Source organism: Cynocephalus volans, chromosome 6 (genome assembly GCF_027409185.1).
Source record: "Cynocephalus volans isolate mCynVol1 chromosome 6, mCynVol1.pri, whole genome shotgun sequence".
Classification (NCBI taxonomy): domain Eukaryota; kingdom Metazoa; phylum Chordata; class Mammalia; order Dermoptera; family Cynocephalidae; genus Cynocephalus; species Cynocephalus volans.
The window spans coordinates 160,630,219-160,650,693 of NC_084465.1; the positions used below are offsets into that span (position 1 = coordinate 160,630,219).

General features: G+C 53.0%; 1 protein-coding gene across 1 annotated transcript; it reads left to right on the forward strand.

Moving 5' to 3' along the window:
• The first annotated feature begins 2,000 nt into the window (after nucleotides 1–2,000).
• On the forward strand, nucleotides 2,001–18,420 carry NXNL2 (nucleoredoxin like 2). Its single transcript, XM_063099949.1, has 2 exons — nucleotides 2,001–2,565; nucleotides 17,863–18,420. The coding sequence occupies exons 1-2, from the start codon at nucleotides 2,264–2,266 to the stop codon at nucleotides 18,029–18,031; spliced, it is 471 nt and encodes a 156-aa protein (XP_062956019.1). The 5' UTR covers nucleotides 2,001–2,263; the 3' UTR covers nucleotides 18,032–18,420.
• The last annotated feature ends 2,055 nt before the right edge of the window (nucleotides 18,421–20,475 follow it).

Sequence of the window (20,475 nt, forward strand, 5' to 3'; positions counted from 1 at the left end):
TGCCCAGTCTTCCAGGAGGACAGTGAATGAGGCTCCCACAGCCTCCATCAGTTCGGTTTCCCTCCGCTACGCGCGCGCTTTTAACAACCGACCGGGCAGGTTGAGCCGGCGGTGAGCCGCGCTCGCCTGTGCCCTTTTCGTTTTACACGAGACAGGAGGAGCCAGCGCCCGCCGGCGGCTCCGGGGCAAGTTCCAATCTACCCGCCCCGACGTCTCCGAGCCCTCGATCTAAAACTGCACCCCTGCCCATGGCTCTTCTCTCTTCTCTGCATGGCACATGCCACAGCCTTCCTTATTTATTTTTGTTGCCCGCACTGGAACGCAAGCTCCAGGCAGGGCGCGCGGCGCGACTCAGGAGGAGGTAAGGGCGGCGGGCGCCCAGCCGGGGTGCCGTCGCTCCTGCTGTGGGGCGGGGTGACCTTCCGTCCACCTCCCCGGGCTCCGCCGCTGGGCCTGCGAAACTGACAACAGGCAGATCAATAGGAGAAAGGGTATAGGCACTTGTTAATTTTAGATGTTACCTGCATGGGCGCATCATAGGGAGAAAAAGCGAATCCCCAGAAGAGCGACTGTAAGAAAATAACCTAAGTGATGCGTTTTCAGAAACAACGCAGGCCCGGCCCAGAGTCGTCGGACCGGTCCATTCCTGGGGGTCGCTGAGCAGGTAAAGCTGTCCTTGAGACGGTAACGAGTTCCCAGCCCTTTGCTGTTCCCTTCATTTCCTAACGTTTCTCCTTTCACAGGGTCTTGGGTGGGCCTTTTTCGCGGGCTTGTCCTGAGCCCTCAGACAGAGAAGTTTCCTACAAGGGGGTAGTGAGGTGGGGTACGCTTCGACGTCACGCGGAAGGCTGTGCGCCCCGCAGTCCTCCCGGCCTTGCGCGCCAGGGAACAACCCGCTGCCGCAGCCCTTTCCCGGGGCCCGCCCGTCACACACCCGAACCGTGCGAGGCCGTGATGGACGTGTCGCTTGGCTGGGCCTCGTGTCTCCATGTCCATGCCTTGGCCTTGGGCGGGCGAGGGCGTTTCTCACAGCGATGAGACTTGAAAGCTCATGTACCGTCTTCACAGGGCAAAGGGAGGGGAGGAGGCCTCTTAGGGGAGAGCAAACGCTTGTTGGGAGAGACGGTGGGTCCCTAGAGGAGGGGACGGGAGACGTGAGGGCCTGTGACGCGTCCGACTGTGGAGTCGACTGCTCTCCTGTGGTGAGTTCGTCTTCCCTGGCTGGTGGGGAGAGGGGTTTATGGACGTCTCTGGGGAATCTGTCTTCAGGCAGGTAAGGGGAGTTCAAAAAAGTCTTTCCCTGGAGTCCTGGAAGAGGTTGGGACGGTTCTTTAAGAACGCTTTATGTGGAGAATGAGTATGAACGGCGTGGCAGGCACTGTTGTAGGCCCCGGGTTCTGACGTGAGCAGGACAGTCCAGCTCCCCGCCGGCCGGACGAGGGGCAGCGCGCAGCCTTCTCGCGCGGGGCGCCGTTTCAGCGAGTGCCGAACATCAAGATAAATGATGTTTTAATGTAACGCAGTATTTCAAAATTAAAAACTAATGCAAACACACTCATGATGAACAAAATATTGAAAACTTGAAGGCAGTGAAAGAAACCAAACCATGCCGCTCAGGTATGTTTATTACTGTGAGCTGAAGGCATGAGAAACAGGAAGTGCAGGCGAGTCTTTCTCTGAACGCCCGTTCCCCACGGCCGGGACGCGGTGTCGGCAAACACGTGGAATGGACCGAGCCCGGGTTGCGTACCGCCCCGCCCGGGCCCTTTCCAGGCCTAAGGACGCTTCCCCTCCTCGCTTCATCCTTCCCGGGTGAGAGCTCCACGGCAGGGACCCAGTGCACTGCGCCTGCGGAGACAAAAGCAGCGCAGGGCCTGGAAGAGCGCGTCAGTGGGAGGGGCTGGGGGCGTGGCTGGGGAGGGGCGGGGCTGGGCGGGGAGGGGCGGGGCGCAGACCTGCAGCGGGAGAAGGGCAGGGCGCGGCCGAGCGGGAAAGAGCTGCGCTGGGGAAGGGAGGGCGCGGGAGGCGGAGGCGGCGCTGGAGTGAGCGCCCCGGGTTCCCGCAGGCACTCGCAGCGCGGTCGCTGCCTTCCGTGAGTGTCCCTACCCCAGGGCGGACGCCCCTGGCCCAGCCAGAGGCTAGGCCGGACCAAGGTCCCGGCGAGGACCCAGGCCTGGACGCAACTGTGGCGGGTCCCCAGGGCTCGTCCCCGCCCGGCCGCGAGCGTCGTCCGCCCGCAGGGGACCATCGTCGCGCCCGCGCCATGGTGGACGTGCTGGGCGGGCGGCGCCTGGTGACCCGCGAGGGCGCGGCGGTGGAGGCCGAGGCGGCGCTGCAGAACAAGGTGGTGGCGCTGTACTTCGCGGCCGGGCGGTGCGCGTCCAGCCGCGACTTCACGCCGCTGCTCCGCGACTTCCACCGCGCGCTGGTGGGCGAGGCGCGGCGGCCGGCGCCCTTCGAGGTGGTCTTCGTGTCGGCGGACGACAGCGCGCAGGAGATGCGGGACTTCATGCGCGAGCTGCACGGCGCCTGGCCGGCGCTGCCCTTCCACGACCGCCACCGCCGGTGAGTGGGCGCCGGGGCCGGGGCCGGCGCGTCTCCCGCGTCCTGCCTCCCGCCTGTACCTGCGGCGCCTTCAGACGCCCGCACACCCCCGCCTCCGGGCCGGGGCTCGGCTCGGGCCACCTCAGCCTGCTTCGACTTCCCTTCAAGAACGCGGAGGGCTCAGACTAGGTTCGCAAACCCGGAGCGTCAGAACCCCCAGCGGGGCTCGTGGAGCACGACGCTGCCCCCGGAATTCCTGACTCAGCCGCAGGGCCGGGGCTCCGGGGATCTGCATCCTGAGGAGCCCCGAGCGGTCCTGATGCTGCAGACCCCGGGCTAGTGGGCGGGAGCCACGGGGAAGACCACCGCCCCGTGTCTGGGGCAGGCGGGGGTGACCCGGGAGGCCACCAGAACGGTGACAGGCACCCGCAGTGCAGGCGCTGGGGAAGGTGCTGGGAGGGACCCTGGTGCCGGCCCACCTTGCGGTTTCGTTTTAACTGGCAGTGATGGAGTTTCGTAACTATACAGGCGTAAAATTTATTACTGTAAATTTCATTACTACAAATATAGGAAGAACCAGGCAGAAGTCGGAGGTGACAAAAATGTGCTCTTTGAAGGGACCTTGGCCCCCTCCCTTGCTTTAGACCCTCAGCTGTGTTGGATTTTGGAGTTTGCGAATGCACTAGAAGGTCAGCTCAGTGCTTCACTCGCTGTGGTCGTGGGCTCCAGGAGGGGAGCGGGAAGACTGGGGGGGCTTTGGGGGAAACTATGGCAGGGCTACGCATTGTCCAGCGTCCCGGGTCTCCTTTGGCGTAAGAGTCCAAACTTAGGCTTAAATCACACTTGATAAAGCTCGTTTTCCTGGCCACCCTCCTAATAGGTGCTAGTGTGAATTTCTGGGTTTTGCTATAGAGCCTGAGCTCACATTTCTCTGGGAGCTATCATTCAGTTGTGGCATTACCCCCCAAATTAATTATCTTGAGATGACATTTCTTCTGAAAAATGAAAAATGGAAGCTAATTTTGGAAAATTCTATAGAAGACTAATTAAGTGGAAGAAGTCTGATTATTTGGCCAAACACATGCTTTTTGGTGATTCTGAGTGATGAGAGGGGAGGTCCAGGCAGGAACGCTCTGCCTTTGACGTGGGTGACCTGCTGCCTGGAGGCCCCCCTCACACCAGGGTGATGAAAGTCTTATTGCTACTAAATCCAAGTGACGGTTGATTTACTTTGCAGAGGATCTGTTATAGAATCACTTTGAGTGGTGTGCTTTAAAATACGATTTGACTTGCTTAGCACTCTAGTTATACGTGGCTTTTGAGAGAACACACTTTGTTTTGAAAGTCAGACAGTAACAGTGGTAGTCATTAGGCTGGAGCCCAGCTCTGGGATTTACCCTGGGGTGCCGAGGCAAGTGATTTTATTGCTCAACATAGTGATACATCCAGTGGTTGCTGTCAGGCTGGCCTGAGACATGAAAGGGCTGTTGTCACTGGCTGTGTGCCAGCACTCTGGTCTATTGCCCTGTATCACAGCTATCGCTGAGGCAGAGTCCAGCTCTCCTAGCTCTGGGCTGTCTTTCTGCCCTGGCTCACTTCCTCTCGGAGGAGGTGGGGTGTGAGCCTCAGTCCCTAGTGGCACATGGACTCGCAGACTCGCTCAGAAGTGTGTCACTTTTGGGGCCCTGTAAAACTCTCTTCTGTGTCCCCTGATGATCTGTCCAGAGTCTCTGAACTCCAGCTGAAGCGGATGAGCAGCTGTGGGCATGGGGTGGCCCTGCTCTCTGGCCATTTCGGCCTTCCTCCTCAGAGGGGATTTTCTTTTTGTGAATTTAGCTGTTTGTCCCTAGTCCTTTCCAGACTGAACCTCATTAACCCCATCGCTGCCATGTATAAGTTAGGAAGTGGGATATTCTGTGGGAATTGTTGGAGATATGCCCTAAATTCTGCTTCTCCCAGCCTGGATTTGTGGGGTCAGATCACGAGCAAAATGGAAATAGCCATCACCAAGAATAACTAAAATGTTTACCCAGCATTCGGGAGTCATTTTGGGAAGTTGTTAACCTGTGCAGAACACAGGCTGTGTAGCTGGTGCTATTGAGAGGTGTGGCCCAGGAACTCCACGTGGTAGGTGGGTAGTGATGTGACCCCCTGCTGCCTTCCTGCAGAGGCCTAAGTGCGTCACCTGGCATCTGCCAGATTCCTGGTGCACCACCTGAGTTGAGGGAGGAGAGGAAAAGTAGCTTCTGAAGACATCACTCTGTGGCGCCCTTAGGTTTACCCGTGGCATGGCTGGAGGCACCTGCAGGGAGGAGATGCCTGGAGCTCTCACCTTGTCCTCAAAGTTGCCTGGATGTTGGCTTTCCAGGGCACCCCACACTACACAGTACCCAGTGCTGCCTTCAGCCCAGAGAGGCAACTATTTACTGATACCCTGAAACTAGAGATGCGGGCACTTGGCTGGAGGTGTCCATTCTCTCTGCCCAGGTGCAAGTGGTCTGAGAGGAGCCTTAATGTAGGGACGGCGTCGGTGACAGGTGCTGACCCTCAGGGCGAGCTTTCATTCTGTCCCATCTTCCTTCCCTTCTTTACTGGGTTTATGGGCAAAACTCATTATCTGTCCAGGAATGAAGTAACAAGTTCTAAATTCACCAGCATGAATTCCCGTCACAGGCTGCTGTTACAAGAGACACGATCTACAGTGATTTTATATGATTTTATAATGACTGTCTCATAACAACCTTGTCCCTACTTGGCCTCTGGAATGTCTGTGGACCCTGAGGAGGACTGGAGGGGGCCCGTCCCTCCTCCTGCCTGCTCAAGATCTGACTGCTGACTCCCTGGCCAAGGCCGGTGCTGGAATACCTCGACTTCAGACCAACAATTAAATTTGATGGAAAGAAAACTGGCCAGGACTTCATTTCTTGTGTTGAGAAGGGCTTGGGGAAAGCTTTGGGCTCAGTGGGGAAGAGTCAGTGCTCATGCCTGACTCTGTCTTTCCACTGCCTGCCTCCCTCCAGCCCTGGGTTCTAGCTGCTTCCCTCCCGGGGCCTCTGGACTCGACTCATCCACTGAATCCACTAATTCTGTGGCTCCCAGATCCTTCTCTTTCTGCTCATTGCTACTTCCTTCATTTGGGCACTGGATTGTTAGAATAATCCCCTAACTGATCGCTTAGGCCTCAGTGTCATCATCTTATTAACTCTTGGTTCAAAGACAGATCTGGTCTGGCCACCGCTTGCTCCACCTCTCCAGGGTTTTGCTGAGTTCCTGTTGCCAACAGGATAGAGCTGGACAGTTCTTGGCACCCACAAGGCTCAGGTTGGATGGGTGGTTGGGCCAAGTGAGCAAAAGCCACAGAGAGATCTGCTTGGCAACAGTCTGCTGCTGGCTGGAGTGGAAAGAGATGAGCCAGAAGTTTCCATGGCAACCCAGAAGCATGGGTATGCCAGGAACATAGCTGGGGTAGGTGAGGGCAGAGACTAAGGCTGCAACAGTCCTGAGGACAAGGAAGAACTGGGCTCTTGGATTTTCCTGAAATGGTTAAAGTATTCCTGAGTTACCGTGACTTCCAAAGCGCCTTCTATTCTCTTTGGACACAGTTCAGCGCCCAGAGGGGATTGAGATGGCTTCAGGCGAGGAGGCTGGTTGTTTGCCTCTCCTGTGAGATTCCAAGGTTACATTTCTCCCCAGAGGCTGCCAGGGTGGAGATGTGAGGGCTGGTATTGGATGTCTCTTTGAAGATAAGCTGGAACAACTAAATGACCACATCATTTAAATGACCTCCTTCTTAGAGTTCCTCAAAGCGCAGCTTACCTCACATTCCTCAGCTGTGTGAGACCTTGATTTAATTTTGCAAGTGATTGAAACAACAGCAACAATGGCAAGTCAGAGAGCTTAAACAATAAATGTTCCAGAATGGCTTACATGAAACACCCAGCAGTCAGGAGCTGGTCTCACAGGAGGCTGGAGCCACGAAGCATGCAGTTTCGTGCCTTTCCTTCTGCCATATCTGCTTTGTGCAGAGAGTGGCTGCCTAGCGTATCCAGTCTCTTTATGATGACAGAATGCCTGCTGTGTCTCAGACTGCACATCCTCACACCTTCCTCTTTTCTAGAACCCAGGCAAGTGTTCTGCAGAGCCTCACTGGTTCTGAGTATATTAGCTACCCGTTCTTGTACTAGTTAGTGTAGCCAAGGGCCCAGGGATGTGCTCACCGGGCAGTCAGCCCTGCTGGAATTGGAGGTGGATCCCTTCTACCCAATATGAACAGCCAGTGTTTACCGAGTACTTGTTATGTGCCAAGCCCCATCCCTTGCTAAGGATTAATTACTTAATTCTCAAAACACCCCCAGGAGGTGGGTTCTGTTATTTCTGAGGTTCAGATGAGGAATCTGAGGTACAGGAGGGTTAACTAGCCTGCCCAAGTCACACAACCAGTCTGCGCCAGAACATGGAGGTATGATTCCCAAAGAGGGGTCATGGATGCTGAGTAGCAGACCACAGGCCTCCTACCCGTGCTGTGGAGGGCACTGTTCTCAGCCTCCCCTGTCCGCCTGCCCTCCCCTCCCTCCTCCTAGTCAGTGGAGGGGATGCAGAAAGCTCTGAGAGGCTCCAGCAGGGCTGGCAAACCTGAGCAAGCACGAACCACCAGGTTCCACCCAGGGTCAGAGGTGGGGAGACTGCATTTCTCACCAGTTGCCATGTGATTCTGATGCCGCTGGTCTGGGGACCCCGTGTTGCTCCAGATGGTGCTGCTCCAAGGATGGCCTGTGGACCAGTATCACCTGCGAACCTGTCAAGAATGCAGTTGCTGAGTCAGACCTGGGTGGGCTCAGGAGCCTGTGGGTGTGATGCTGCTGCTGTAGGCATCCTGATCCCCTTACTACCCACCAAACACCCTCCAGGGACTACCCATGGCCTTGGGGTTGACAGAGCCCCACTGGGCCTGCCCCAGCCAGATCATCTGCTTGCCTTTCTGAAAGGTGATGGGTGCTGTCCTGCCCCTTCCTGAGAGACGCCTGATTTGGGCAATCAATCAGTCAGGAGAGACCCTCCCAAGGAACAACGAGACCACGGCTCCGGATGCAATTAGCAAGAGGTTTTATTGAACACACGGGTACCCGGGCGACTCAGTCTCTCGGTAGACTGGCGCGCCGAGTAGAGTTTTTGAGCTTGTTTTATAGAAAAAAGCGCGGGTACAGAAGCGAGAAGCAAGGTAATTGGTCGGTTTAAACAAGGCCAGGGGTGGGATAGCAAAAAGCGCGGGTCATGTGGGAGTTCTTGAAACAGTTGAAGGGCGCCCTGGAAACTGCTCTGGGAGGCCTAGTGCAAGCTGATAACAGAAGCTGAAAGAAGCGAGTTAATCACTTAGGGACAGCAAAAACTTTCACAGGGCGGTTTCTTCCTTAGGTTGTCTAGATACATCCAGATACAGCTCTTGGTGTTATCAGTCAGAGACAGCATAGGTGGGAAACAGCAAAGGCAGGCAGAACTTAAAATTTTTCTAAGTACAGCACAATTTTTAACCTTCAATTTTCACCACAGGTGTTGGGGGGCTTTTAAACAAGAACACTTTTCAAACAGTAAAAATGGCATAAGCTAAATCAGTCTACCTCGCACACCCCTTTATGAATTTCTTGGCCTTGCGGAATGGCGTTACTGCGGCTAGCTTGGAAAACACTTCTTTCATTCCCCCATTTTTCTTGTGGGAAGCTCTAATCTTAGAGCGAATTTAGAGGTTGTCTTCGTTGTCTAGGGTCTGATATTTTTGTCTAAGGACCAGAATTTTTACTGCACTTACCCTGTCATTGATGAACTGGACTAACCTATTGATGATGCAGGGCCCGAGGGTGAACAACAGAAGGAGAAGCAATAGGGGCCCGGCGATGGTTGATAGGAGGGTAGTGAACCAAGGGGAGCTATTGAACCACCCTTTATACCAGTTTTGGTTTTTCTGGCGCTCCAACTGTCTTTTATCTAATCTCTCCTTGAGTTTTCTCATGGAGTCTCGCACCACACCTGAGTGGTCTACATAAAAACAGCACTCTTCTTTTAGGGCCGCGCAGAGGCCTCCTTCTTTTAGAAACAGTAGGTCAAGGCCTCTTCTATTTTGGAGTACTACCTCCGATAGGGAAGTCAGCGAGTCCTCCAGCTTGCTGATTGAGTCCTGGAGGACCCGGAGGTCAGTATCCATGGCGGTCTGGAGGCTGGTTAGGCCTTGTTGGAGGTCTATGGGCCCTTTAACTAGGGCGGATGCGCCAGTACCTATACCTGCTGCGACCCCCAACCCCAGAAGAACAGCTAGGGTAAGTGAGACAGGCTCTCTTTTAACCCTGGGGTGAGGATCATCATAGGCCTGCAACAAAGTTTCTTCAGAATGGTAATAGATGCGAGGGACCAGCTGGATCAGGATACAGAAATCTTTAGACTGATTAAAAACTGAGGTGGAGAGGCAGGGGGTGAGGCCGGTGCTGCAGGCCCACCAGCTATGGTTGGTGGGGAGCAGGTACTGATGGTTCGTGGAGGAGTTGATGGGTAGGGTCTGATTGCAAAGATGCTGATGGGTAGAGGGCACCTTTCCTATGCACGACCCGTGTCCTGAGACCTCAGTGAGGGTAAGCTTTCCTTGGCTCCCCCAGCGGCACTGGGTATAGTTGGAGGTATAAGTGAAGGCCCCTCCTAAGGAGGCAACTCCTTCATAATAAGGGGGACCCAAGGCCAAACAGAGCCAGCAAGACTTCGTGGCGTCTGGGTCGGTAGCATTTAAGGCTAGGAAGGCCCCCCTCACAAGGCCAAAGAGTCTGTCGCCCGTGGTTGGAGACAGAGTGTTCAGGACAACACTTTCCTCCAGTACCGTGGGGACTTGGCTAGGAGCCGCCGAGGGTTGAGAGATGGGCGGCGCTTCCCTCGTTGGGGAAGGGGGGTTTTTGTTAGGGGGTCCTTGTTTCGCAAGGACGGAGTTGGGGCCCACTGTCTCAGCTGGCTTGCTGGTGATCTCTAACCGAATGGTCAACTGTACGCCTGGATATCCAGACACATAGAATCCCAATCCCCAGGTTTTTCCTATTATCCACTCTTTGGATTGCCGTCCTTGTTCTGTGAAATTTATTTTAAGGGGGTTACACCAGCCGGTTTTTTCACAGGTTGCCAGTAGGGCACCCCATGATCGCTCTGTGCCATTCCATTTTACAGTTATGAGGTCCCAGGAGGACGTAGGTTGCCAATAAACAGTCCCCGTGGTTTCACAACCCCATTCTTTACAATACAGGGATTCTAGCCCTCCACACCTTCTAGCTTCTGAAAGGGACCGGCCATCCCGGGGACACACGTAGAAGGTGGAACTTGCCATTCTGGTCCTAGCCTTAGGGTAGCTGCATCCTATGGCTCCCCAGGTGATCTGTCTATAAGCGTTCTCATAGTTTGAGTCAGGGGGTCTGACTCTCTTAGAGGTTGATACATCGGTTTCTGGGATATCCCAGGACTCAAGACCGGCCGCCAGGGCACATACATCAGGTGTAAGAATGGGCCACCAAGTCCAAGGGGGCTGGACTTTCTCTGTCTTCCAGACAACGTTCCCAGTTTGGGACAGTACCTGCCAGGTGAGGGTCACAGGCTGGTGAGGGTTTTCATTCCAACTCGTTCTGCCGCCGCCGAAAACGCAGCTTAAGAGGATGATCAGTCTTTTCCAGCTCCCAAGACTCATCTGGTGCCGAGGGTGGTGCAGGCTTGAGGTGAGAAGCATGGACCCAGGCAGCAATACCGTCGACTTTTACTGCGGTCGGAGTGGTCAGCAACACCAGGTACGGGCCTTTCCACCGAGGCTCAAGGCTGCTGGGTCGGTGGCGTCTGACAAGCACTCGGTCTCCGACCTGGAACGGGTGGGGGATTGTCACGGTACCGGGCTTGTACACCTCCTTGATCTGGTCCCAGATCTGGGTCCTCACAACTTCTAAAGCCTTTAAATGAGTAAATAAGACAGGGAGAAAATTATCATTGGGACCCAATGTCCCTCCAGACTCGAGTATGGGGGGCGGTCCCCCATAGAGAATTTCATAAGGAGTTAGACCAAACTGGCCAGGGGTATTCCTGGCTCTGAGCAGCGCTAAGGGAAGGAGGGCCACCCAGTCTTTTCCACCGGTCTCTAAGGCTAATTTGGTTAAGGTCTCTTTGATTGTCCTGTTCATTCTTTCTACCTGACCTGAGCTCTGGGGTCTATACGCACAGTGTAACTTCCAATTTATCCCCAGTTGAGTGGCCAGTCCCTGACTTATCTGAGCAACAAAGGCTGGGCCATTGTCTGACCCGAGTACCTTAGGGATCCCGAAGCGGGGTAGAATTTCCTCTAATATCTTTTTGCAGACGGCCAGGGCCGTTTCAGTTTTGGTAGGAAAAGCTTCTACCCATCCGGAAAAAGTGTCTATGAATACCAGCAGATACCTGTTTCCATACCGGCCAGGCTTTACCTCTGTGAAGTCTACCTCCCAGTACACGCCGGGTCGATCTCCTCGTTGTCTCTTTCCGATCTCTCGGTAGGTTGGGACCGCATTAGTCATGACACAAGCCTGACACCGACTGGTGACCTCGCGAACTACAGACTGGAGGTTCGGGATGAGGAGGCTGGTGCGGTTTACTAATTGGAGAAGCTTTTCTGGTCCTAAGTGTGTCAACTGATGCAACCGCTGAATAAATTCTTTCCCCCGGTCAGGGGTGAGCTCTCTTGGCTCGGCCTTAACCTGGGCGGGTTCGATTAGCTCTTGAGGTTTTGTAGTTTCTGCCAGCACTCTGGTCGACAGGGCGGCTTGTTTTGCAGCCTCGTCGGCCCTCCGGTTCCCGGTGGCCACAGGGTCATTCCCCCTCTGGTGGCCGGGGCAGTGGATAATGGCGACCCGCTTAGGGAGGTGAATGGCCTCTAGCAGGGCCAAAATTTCTTCCTTGTTTTTAATGTCTTTTCCCGCAGAAGTGAGCAACCCCCTCTGTTTATATATTGCCCCATGAATGTGAGCAGTGGCAAAAGCATACCTGCTGTCGGTGTAGATGTTGATGTTTTTTCCTTCGGCCAGGCGTAATGCCTGCGTCAAAGCCACTAGTTCGGCCTTCTGGGCTGACGTACCTTCTGGCAGGCTGCTTGTCCACACCGTCCGCTTGCCATCTACGATGGCGGCCCCTGCTCTCCGTTTACCCTCCGCGATGAAACTGCTACCGTCCGTATACCAGGCTGGCACCCCGGGCAATGGCTGGTCCTTCAGGTCTCGTCGAGTTCCAGTTTCTTCGGCGAGGATCTCTGAGCACCTGTGTACTGGGGTGGCTTCCGACTCGACTGGTAGGAGGGTAGCTGGGTTCAGGACGGCAGGGGGTGCAAACGATATCCTTTCATTTAGCAGCAGGCTCTGGTAATGAGTCATCCTGGCATTGGTCATCCACCGGTCGGGGGGCTGCCGCACAATGCTTTCGAGGCTATGGGAAGCAATCACAGTCACATTCTGTCCCAAGGTTAACTTATCAGCGTCCTTGAGAAGGAGTGCCACGGCTGCAACCGCTTTCAGGCAGGTTGGCCACCCGCTAGCCACCGGATCCAATTTTTTTGATAGGTAAGCTACTGGCCGCCGCCAGGGTCCTAAAGTCTGAGTAAGCACTCCCCGGGCCACACCGGCCCTCTCATCTACGTATAGAGTAAATGGTTTGGTGAGGTCGGGGAGGGCCAAAGCGGGGGCTGACAGCAAGGCTTTTTTTATGTGGTCAAAAGCTTTCTGATGTTCCTCAGTCCAGGTAAAAGGGATGCTTTCCTTTGTTAAGGGATACAGGGGTGCGGCTAGGGAAGCAAACCCAGGGATCCAGAGCCTGCAGAATCCTGCAGTGCCCAGAAATTCACGGACCTGTCTGGGGGTCGTGGGAGCGGGGATCTTCATAACAGTAGCCTTTCGGGCCGGGGTCAGCCATCTTTTTCCCCCCTTGAGTAGGTACCCCAGATAGGTGACCTCTCTTTGGCAGAGCTGGGCCTTTTTAGCCGATACCCGGTACCCTAATTCACTCAATTCCTGTAGGAGCTTCTGTGTCCCTTCTTTGCAGTCTTTATATGTGGGGGCTGCCACCAAGAGGTCGTCTACATATTGGAGTAGCACTACCTGAGGGTTGAGGGCCCTAAAGGGGGCCAAATCTCGGTGGAGGGCCTCGTCGAAGAGAGTGGGAGAGTTCTTGAACCCTTGGGGCAGCCGTGTCCAGGTCAACTGACCTGTGTTACCTTTTTCTGGGTCTTTCCACTCGAACGCGAACAGCGGCTGGCTGCTGGGGTGTAGCTTGAGGCAGAAAAAGGCATCCTTGAGATCTAAGACTGAATACCAAGTGTGGCTGGGCGGAAGGGAACTCAGAAGGCTGTAAGGGTTTGGGACGGTGGGATGAATATCCTGTACCCTTTTATTAATTTCTCTCAGGTCTTGGACTGGCCGATAGTCATTGGTCCCTGGCTTTTTTACAGGTAGTAGAGGGGTATTCCAGGGCGATTGACAGGGCACCAAGACCCCTAGGTCTAAGAACCTCTGGATGTGGGGTCTGATACCTTCCCGGGCTTCCTTGCTCATTGGATATTGTCGAACAGCCACCGGTGAGGCACCTGATCTTAGTTCCACTACCACTGGTGGGACTTGATTGGCCAGTCCCATGCCTGCCCTCTCTGCCCATACAGTGGGAAAAAGTTGGAGCCAAGATGGGTCGATAGAGGAGGGACCTGGCTTTTCATGTAGCCGGTATTCTTCTTCTAGGTTCAGGGTCAGGCACAGTGTAGGGCGGTCTTCCCATGTTACTTGTGGGCCCTCAGCAGAAAACTGGATCTGGGCCTTTAGTTTGGTTAAGAGGTCCCTACCCAACAAAGGGGCGGGGCACTCGGGTATGACCAGAAAGGAGTGGGTCACCTGTTTATGTCCAGCTTTTAAAAGTCTCTTTGTGGTCCAGGGGTAGACTTTGCTCCCTGTTGCTCCTTGTACGACTGTCCGTCTGGACCCTACCCTTCCCAGGGGTTGGGTCAAAACTGAATGTTCAGCCCCGGTATCGACCAGGAACTCAATGGGAGTCCCCTCCACAGTCAGTGTTAGCCTGGGTTCGGGGAGGGGGTCCGAACCTTGACTCCCCTAGTCATCTAGGGACAGAACTTTGGCTTCTCTGACGTTTTTCTTTCGGGGACATTCTCTTGCCCAGTGACCCTTTTCTTTACAGTAGGCGCACTGGTCTTTGTCCAGAGGAGATCTTTTATCCCTAGGTGTCTTTCTTGCCTGGTTGCTCAGATTCCCTGTCTGCCTATCTCTAGAACCTTTTTCACTTACCACTGCGGCCAAAATCCTAGTCAAGTTTTTCTCTTGGCGCTTATCGCGCCGCCTTTCTCTCTCTTCTGCCTCTTTTTTTTCTCTTTCTTCTCTTTCTTCTTCTGTCTCCCTTTTGTGGTACACCTTTTCTGCCTCCCTCACTAAATCTTGCAAGGAATAATCTTGGAGCCCCTCTAGCCTCTGTAACTTTTTTCTAATATCTGGGGCTGACTGTCCGATGAAGGCCATGGTAACTGCAGCCTGCTGCCCCTCAGAAGAGGGCTCAAACGGAGTGTATCTCCTATAGGCCTCCATTAGGCGTTCTAAGAAAACCGAAGGGGGTTCTGCCGGTCCTTGTAAGACCTCTCTTACCTTAGCCAAATTGGTGGGGCGCCGAGCTGCCCCTTTGAGACCTGCCACTAGAGTCCGGCGGTAGACCAGGAGACGCTCCCTACCTGCGGCTGTGTTGTAGTCCCACTGAGGTCGATTGAGGGGGAAGGCCTCATTAATGAGGTTGTCGAGTTGAGTAGGGGCCCCGTTGTCCCCCAGGACATTCTTGCGGGCCTCAAGGAGAATCCTTTCTCGTTCCTCCGTGGTGAAGAGAATCTGTAGGAGCTGTTGGCAATCGTCCCAGGTGGGCTGATGAGAAAACATAAGAGACTCAAGGAGCCCCGTGAGTCCTGCTGGATTTTCAGAAAAAGAAGGATGATTAGATTTCCAATTATAAAGATCTGCTGAAGAGAAAGGCCAATATTGCAGAGGGACTAGGCCGTTGGGCTCGGCTGGGGGTCCTATGGCTCGGAGGGGTAAAATCACAGTGGAGTCAGGACCCGAGTCGTCTGCCGGACTGCGGGCACGGCGACTCCTGGTCCCCGCGGCTGGTCCCTCAGGATCGGAAATATCGGGCGCCTGGACCGGCGCCGATCCGACCGCCTGAGGGGCCAGAGGAGGTGGCAGGGCTGCCGGATAGGGCGGGGGCTCAGAGAGAAGGAGCGAGTCGTCGGTTGCCGGGTAGATGGGGGGTCGGGGAGGAGCGGATGGCCTCTCTGGACTGGAGACGACAGCGACCTTGACAGAGGGCGGCATCCATGGTGGGGGACTCTGGGCGAGGTCTTGCCACACCACGATATATGGAACTTGGTCCGGGTGTCCCCCGATTTCCTGAAAGACAATCCTTTTAACTGCGGAAATGACAGAGACATTAAAAGTTCCTTCCGGCGGCCACCCGACACCGAACGTGGGCCACTCGGAGGAACAAAAGGTCCGCCATTTTCCCTTTCTGATTTCCACGGACAGATTGTGAGCCCTTGCTCTCACGTCCCTCCAGTGATCTAGAGTGAGGGAGAGAGGGGTAGAGTTATTTTGTCCCATTTCGAAGAGAGGGACCACGACACAGAGGCCTATCAGGAACAAAACAAAAAGAAACCAGAAACGGCGGCGAGATCGAGTAGCGTAGAGACAAAAGAAGGAGTCAGATGGCAGAGCGCGCCTCTCTAGACGCGGCAGTGGGATCAGAACATAATGATCCTCTCCTGAGGGGTCCACCAGGCGTCCCTGGTCCTCCCCTGATCCTGGGACGTCTCCCAGGATTACCGGGCGGTGAGCCCCCGAACACGTCTGTTCGCTACTCACACGTCGCTCACAGAGCGATCAGCCCGGAACAAACTGAAACCAAAATGCGCGCACTCAGAGGGACAGTCAGAGTTACGGAGTCAGACACAGAAACGAGACACGGAGCGATCGCTGGCCAGCTTACCTCCCGTTGGTGGGTCGGTGGTCCCTGGGTGGGGGTCTGATCCCGGACGAGCCCCCAAATGAGAGACGCCTGATTTGGGCAATCAATCAGTCAGGAGAGACCCTCCCAAGGAACAACGAGACCACGGCTCCGGATGCAATTAGCAAGAGGTTTTATTGAACACACGGGTACCCGGGCGACTCAGTCTCTCGGTAGACTGGCGCGCCGAGTAGAGTTTTTGAGCTTGTTTTATAGAAAAAAGCGCGGGTACAGAAGCGAGAAGCAAGGTAATTGGTCGGTTTAAACAAGGCCAGGGGTGGGATAGCAAAAAGCGCGGGTCATGTGGGAGTTCTTGAAACAGTTGAAGGGCGCCCTGGAAACTGCTCTGGGAGGCCTAGTGCAAGCTGATAACAGAAGCTGAAAGAAGCGAGTTAATCACTTAGGGACAGCAAAAACTTTCACAGGGCGGTTTCTTCCTTAGGTTGTCTAGATACATCCAGATACAGCTCTTGGTGTTATCAGTCAGAGACAGCATAGGTGGGAAACAGCAAAGGCAGGCAGAACTTAAAATTTTTCTAAGTACAGCACAATTTTTAACCTTCAATTTTCACCACAGGTGTTGGGGGGCTTTTAAACAAGAACACTTTTCAAACAGTAAAAATGGCATAAGCTAAATCAGTCTACCTCGCACACCCCTTTATGAATTTCTTGGCCTTGCGGAATGGCGTTACTGCGGCTAGCTTGGAAAACACTTCTTTCATTCCCACTGTCCTGCCCTATCTCACTGCCTAAAGTGCAGGCGCTGAAATAACCGGTTTGCTAAAACTGCCAAAGAGTTATATTGGGCTGCGGGTCATTTTGCTACAGTCTTTATGCAAAGAGCTGTTTGGGTTGTTTCCCATTTCTTCATGTTTTTGGTTTTGCTTTTGGGAAAAGCTAATTTCTTAGGCATTTCCAATTTCAGGTGTTGTGCAGGATCATAAAACAGTAGAGAGGGACATCTCCCCTGCCACACTTTCATGCCCACTGCCGTGGGAAAAAATCCCGTTATCCAGAGGGAAAGTACTGTGGGTGTTTTCATAATCTGCATCGCTGTTACACATATAACATGTAGTTATTACATTTTTAAATTTATTCTTAAAAATGATTTCTTATTGGTTTCCAATTTCATTACATTATGGTCTGATTAAGAGAGCTGTACACTACTGATCATTTGAAATTTAGTGACTCCTTTTGTGACCGGGAACATGATCGGTTTTGTCACTGCTTCATAGATGTTTAAAAACAGTATTCCTTCTTTTCTGAGTGTAGGGGACTAAGTATTTTTCCCTGCTTGAGGGAAGGTTTGTCTTTGACCTGGGTGCCAGAAAGCAGTAGGAAGACCAAGTGGACAGGTGAAGGGGCAGATTTGGTAATAGGAGGGTCTCAAGTGCCTTCTTCCTTCCACTTAGGCTCACAGTCCTGAGGGCGACAGATCGAGGCAATCAGATCACTGTTAGCGAGAGGCCCTTGCAACCTGGCGGTGGTATACAGCAAAGAGGTTTCCACTCAGCTGCCCTGTCTTGAGGGAGGTAATCCCGGTGAAGGTTGTGGGGAGAGTTGCAAAACTAAGAAGGCAGATGCTTCTTTCCCTAAATGAATACGAATAGTTTTGTAAAGAGGCCAATCACGGGGTTAGAAATGGTGGAAAAATGTAACTAAGAAATGTTCCATCCGTAATAATGTTAATCAGTGCATCATTGAATCTGTAGGGAGGAGAGTCTAATAAAGCTTTGGCTTTATTTAGAACTCATGGAATTTTGAATATTACTGTTCTATATGCCTGATATTTTTCAACCTCTTGAGATGTGGAGAAGGATAAAAAATAATCGGGTTTATTTGTGGGTTTAGAACTGCACTGTCCAATACAGTAGCCATCGGCCACATGTGGCTACTTAAATTTAAATTAAAAGTTGGTAAAAATGAGAAATTCAGTTCCTCAGGCACACTAGCCACGTGTTGAGGGCTCCATGGCTGTATGTGGTTGGTAGCTATGGCACTGGGTAGCACAGATACAGAACAGTCCCTTTATCTCAGACAGTTCTCTGGGACAGGACTGGCTTAGAAACTATACTAACGAGGAGGAAAGGAACTCACCTCTTAACAGGAGGGAGCTGGGCAGCGGGCTGGGTCAAAGCTTGGGTGGTTTCCTTGGCGTGGGCTGTACTATCAGCCAGTACCAGGAGCCCCTTCCCTGCAGGTGTGTGTGCGGAAGTGCTGACCCTCTGATCCCCCTCTTCTCTCCCACAGCGAACTGAAGAAGAGGTACAACATCACGGCCACCCCCAAGCTTGTGATTGTGAAACAGAACGGGGAGGTCATCACCCACAGAGGATGCAAGCAGATCCGGGAGCGGGGCCTGGCCTGCTTCCAGACCTGGGCGGAGGCGGCCGAGGTTTTCCAGAATTTCTCTGGTTGAATTGGGAGGGATCTTGGAGCTCCAGGACAGGAGCTTCTCCTATGGCACAAACACTCAGGGAGAAAAAGGGAGCGTGTTTGCTGGAGTGATTTCATTTTCCTTCAGAGCAGAAGCACTAAGCTGCAGCAGAGAGTGAATGTTGCTCAGGAAAACACGTGCTCTCGTTTTGACTCTGCAGCCTTGTTTGTAGCCATTTTTATTATTCTTTGCATAACCTTGTCCACCTGCGCTTCAGGAAGGACCCTCATATATTTATACTGAGCTGTTGGAAATCTATGCAAAACATTTATTTGTACAGTCTCTTCAGGTAAAATGATATATTTATTGATCTATTTTCTGGTGACCTATCTATGTTAATGTTATGCTTTCACACCTATATTTAAAGTTGGCAGACTGTGCTTTAATAAATGAATTTATTTCCACCCTGAGCAGCTCTGATTTCCTTCTTTCTCATTCCAAAGCAGGTGCCAGTAGGAGGAAAATGAGTCCCTTGGCAAATACCATCCTTATGCCATTTGTTTTGTCAGAGGTGGTAGTTTTTAACTGTGTGTTTTTGGAATTTTTTTTTTTTTCTTTTCTTACACTTATTTTTGATAGCATTGTAATATCCTAAAAAGAAATGAAATTTTCACAGCTATACATTCACATCACCAAGATCAAACCTCAACATTTCCTAGAAGTTGGTAATCCATCCACGTAAACAAAAAAACCAACGTATGATTTTGCTAACAGTAAGAAGAAAGCGGTTCAACTCACCCACGCCGCCACCTGCGCCCTGGCTGGGCAGCCACGTGGGCAGCCATTCTCCTTCCTTTCCAACATCATTCTGATCTGCTCCATTGGAATTGTGAACATACTGGATACCCACTTCTAGCCCAGTTCTCATCTGCAAAACCAGTCGAGTTTGCTGTGTCCTAAGCTGGGGACTTGGAGCAAAGTTGTTCCCACCTACTAGGCCCCAGGAATAGTGTGTTCACACAAGGCCGTCTTGGAGCAGTGGGTGGCAAAGAGTCCGGAAGCCCAGTGGAGCTTCCTCCCCCATGGTGGCTTGGGCTGGGACAGTGATCGGTCATTTACAGTATTGCTACCCAAAGGCATTTTCTTGAATATTATAGTATCCCTAACAACTTTTCTTAAAGTCAGGCAGAGTAAGACCAACCTTCTCAGAGAACTCCAGAACTTGCTATTTCTACAAGTGCCACTCACTGTATTACAGAGCAATACTCGCTCACTGTGGAAAAACAGGAAAAAAGTCCTGTCATCCAGAGAGAAAGCACCATGGATGTTTTGGCACACTGAAGCCACCACCTTTTTTTCTATGTGAGTGTGCATTGATTTTCACCTTCACAACCTTGGCACCCGCAGTGTGGTTCTGGGCTGGCAGCAGCAACATTGGGCGTGGGGCAGGGATGTGAGAAATGCAGCCTTGCCCACCTAGACCCACAACCATCAAGGTTAGGGGCTGGGTTGCACTCAGTCTGAGAAGCGTGGCTCTGCGACGTAGCTTGCCTACCAAATTTGTTGAAATCAATACCCTGAGCCCGTAGTTATGGCATCTTTTATCAAATCCAGTCTGCTCCCTAAGCCACAGCCCCAGCCGTACTGGGCTCCTTCTGTTGTCCCGGGTGAGGCCTGGCTTTTGGCTTCTTCAGACCACACAGACCCCAGGAAGAGTCAGCAGCCTGCACGCTGCAAAAGCTGAGTGCCGTGTGTTGGTGAGGGGCAGCCTGTAGGGAACACATGCACCACACACTACATACCACAAACACACCACACCACACACACACACCACACAGCACACACCACACACGCTACATACAGCACAGGCCACACACATCACACCACACCCTACACACACCACATACCCCCCCCCACACCACACACACCACATATACCACACACCATGCACACCACACACACCCCTCATGCCACACACCATCACACACCACACACAACTCACGCACTACACGACACACACCACACATACTACACACCACACATCCCACACACATCACACATCCCCCCACATCATACTCACGTTCCTTTGATGATAACGGTAACGTTTACCCCTTCCCAGGAGAGGAAGCTCAGCTCCCAGAGAAGAAAAGAAAAGGGCGAGGGAAGGTGGGGAGCTGCTCAGCATGGCTGCAGTGAGGCTAAGCCATGAGAACAGTGAGACCCAATGTTCCTCCCTTTTGTGTTTGGTAAAAGAAAAAAGGAAAAGGATGTTGAGTTACTGTTATTAGGGAGACCCCCAGACCAGTTATGTGGATGAAGCTCCGTCTTCTATAACTTATTCACGCTGACGAAAAGGGGGCGACGAGGGGCTAATGATGTGGGGGTTTTCCTTGTCGTGGTCCTTGAGGCTGGAGGAGATGGTAACGGGCGTCTCATCGTCAGGATTTCAGTGACCCACTCACGAGTCACTAGCTGGTTGTGCGAGA

What these genes read in the sequence shown, in the direction of transcription:
- NXNL2 (XM_063099949.1), top strand. Translation starts at nt 2,264, where the DNA reads ATGGTGGACGTGCTGGGCGGGCGGCGCCTGGTGACCCGCGAGGGCGCG. An exon ending in TTCCACGACCGCCACCGCCG is followed by an intron (nt 2,566 to 17,862) that starts GTGAGTGGGCGC and finishes TCTCTCCCACAG; the next exon opens with CGAACTGAAGAAGAGGTACA.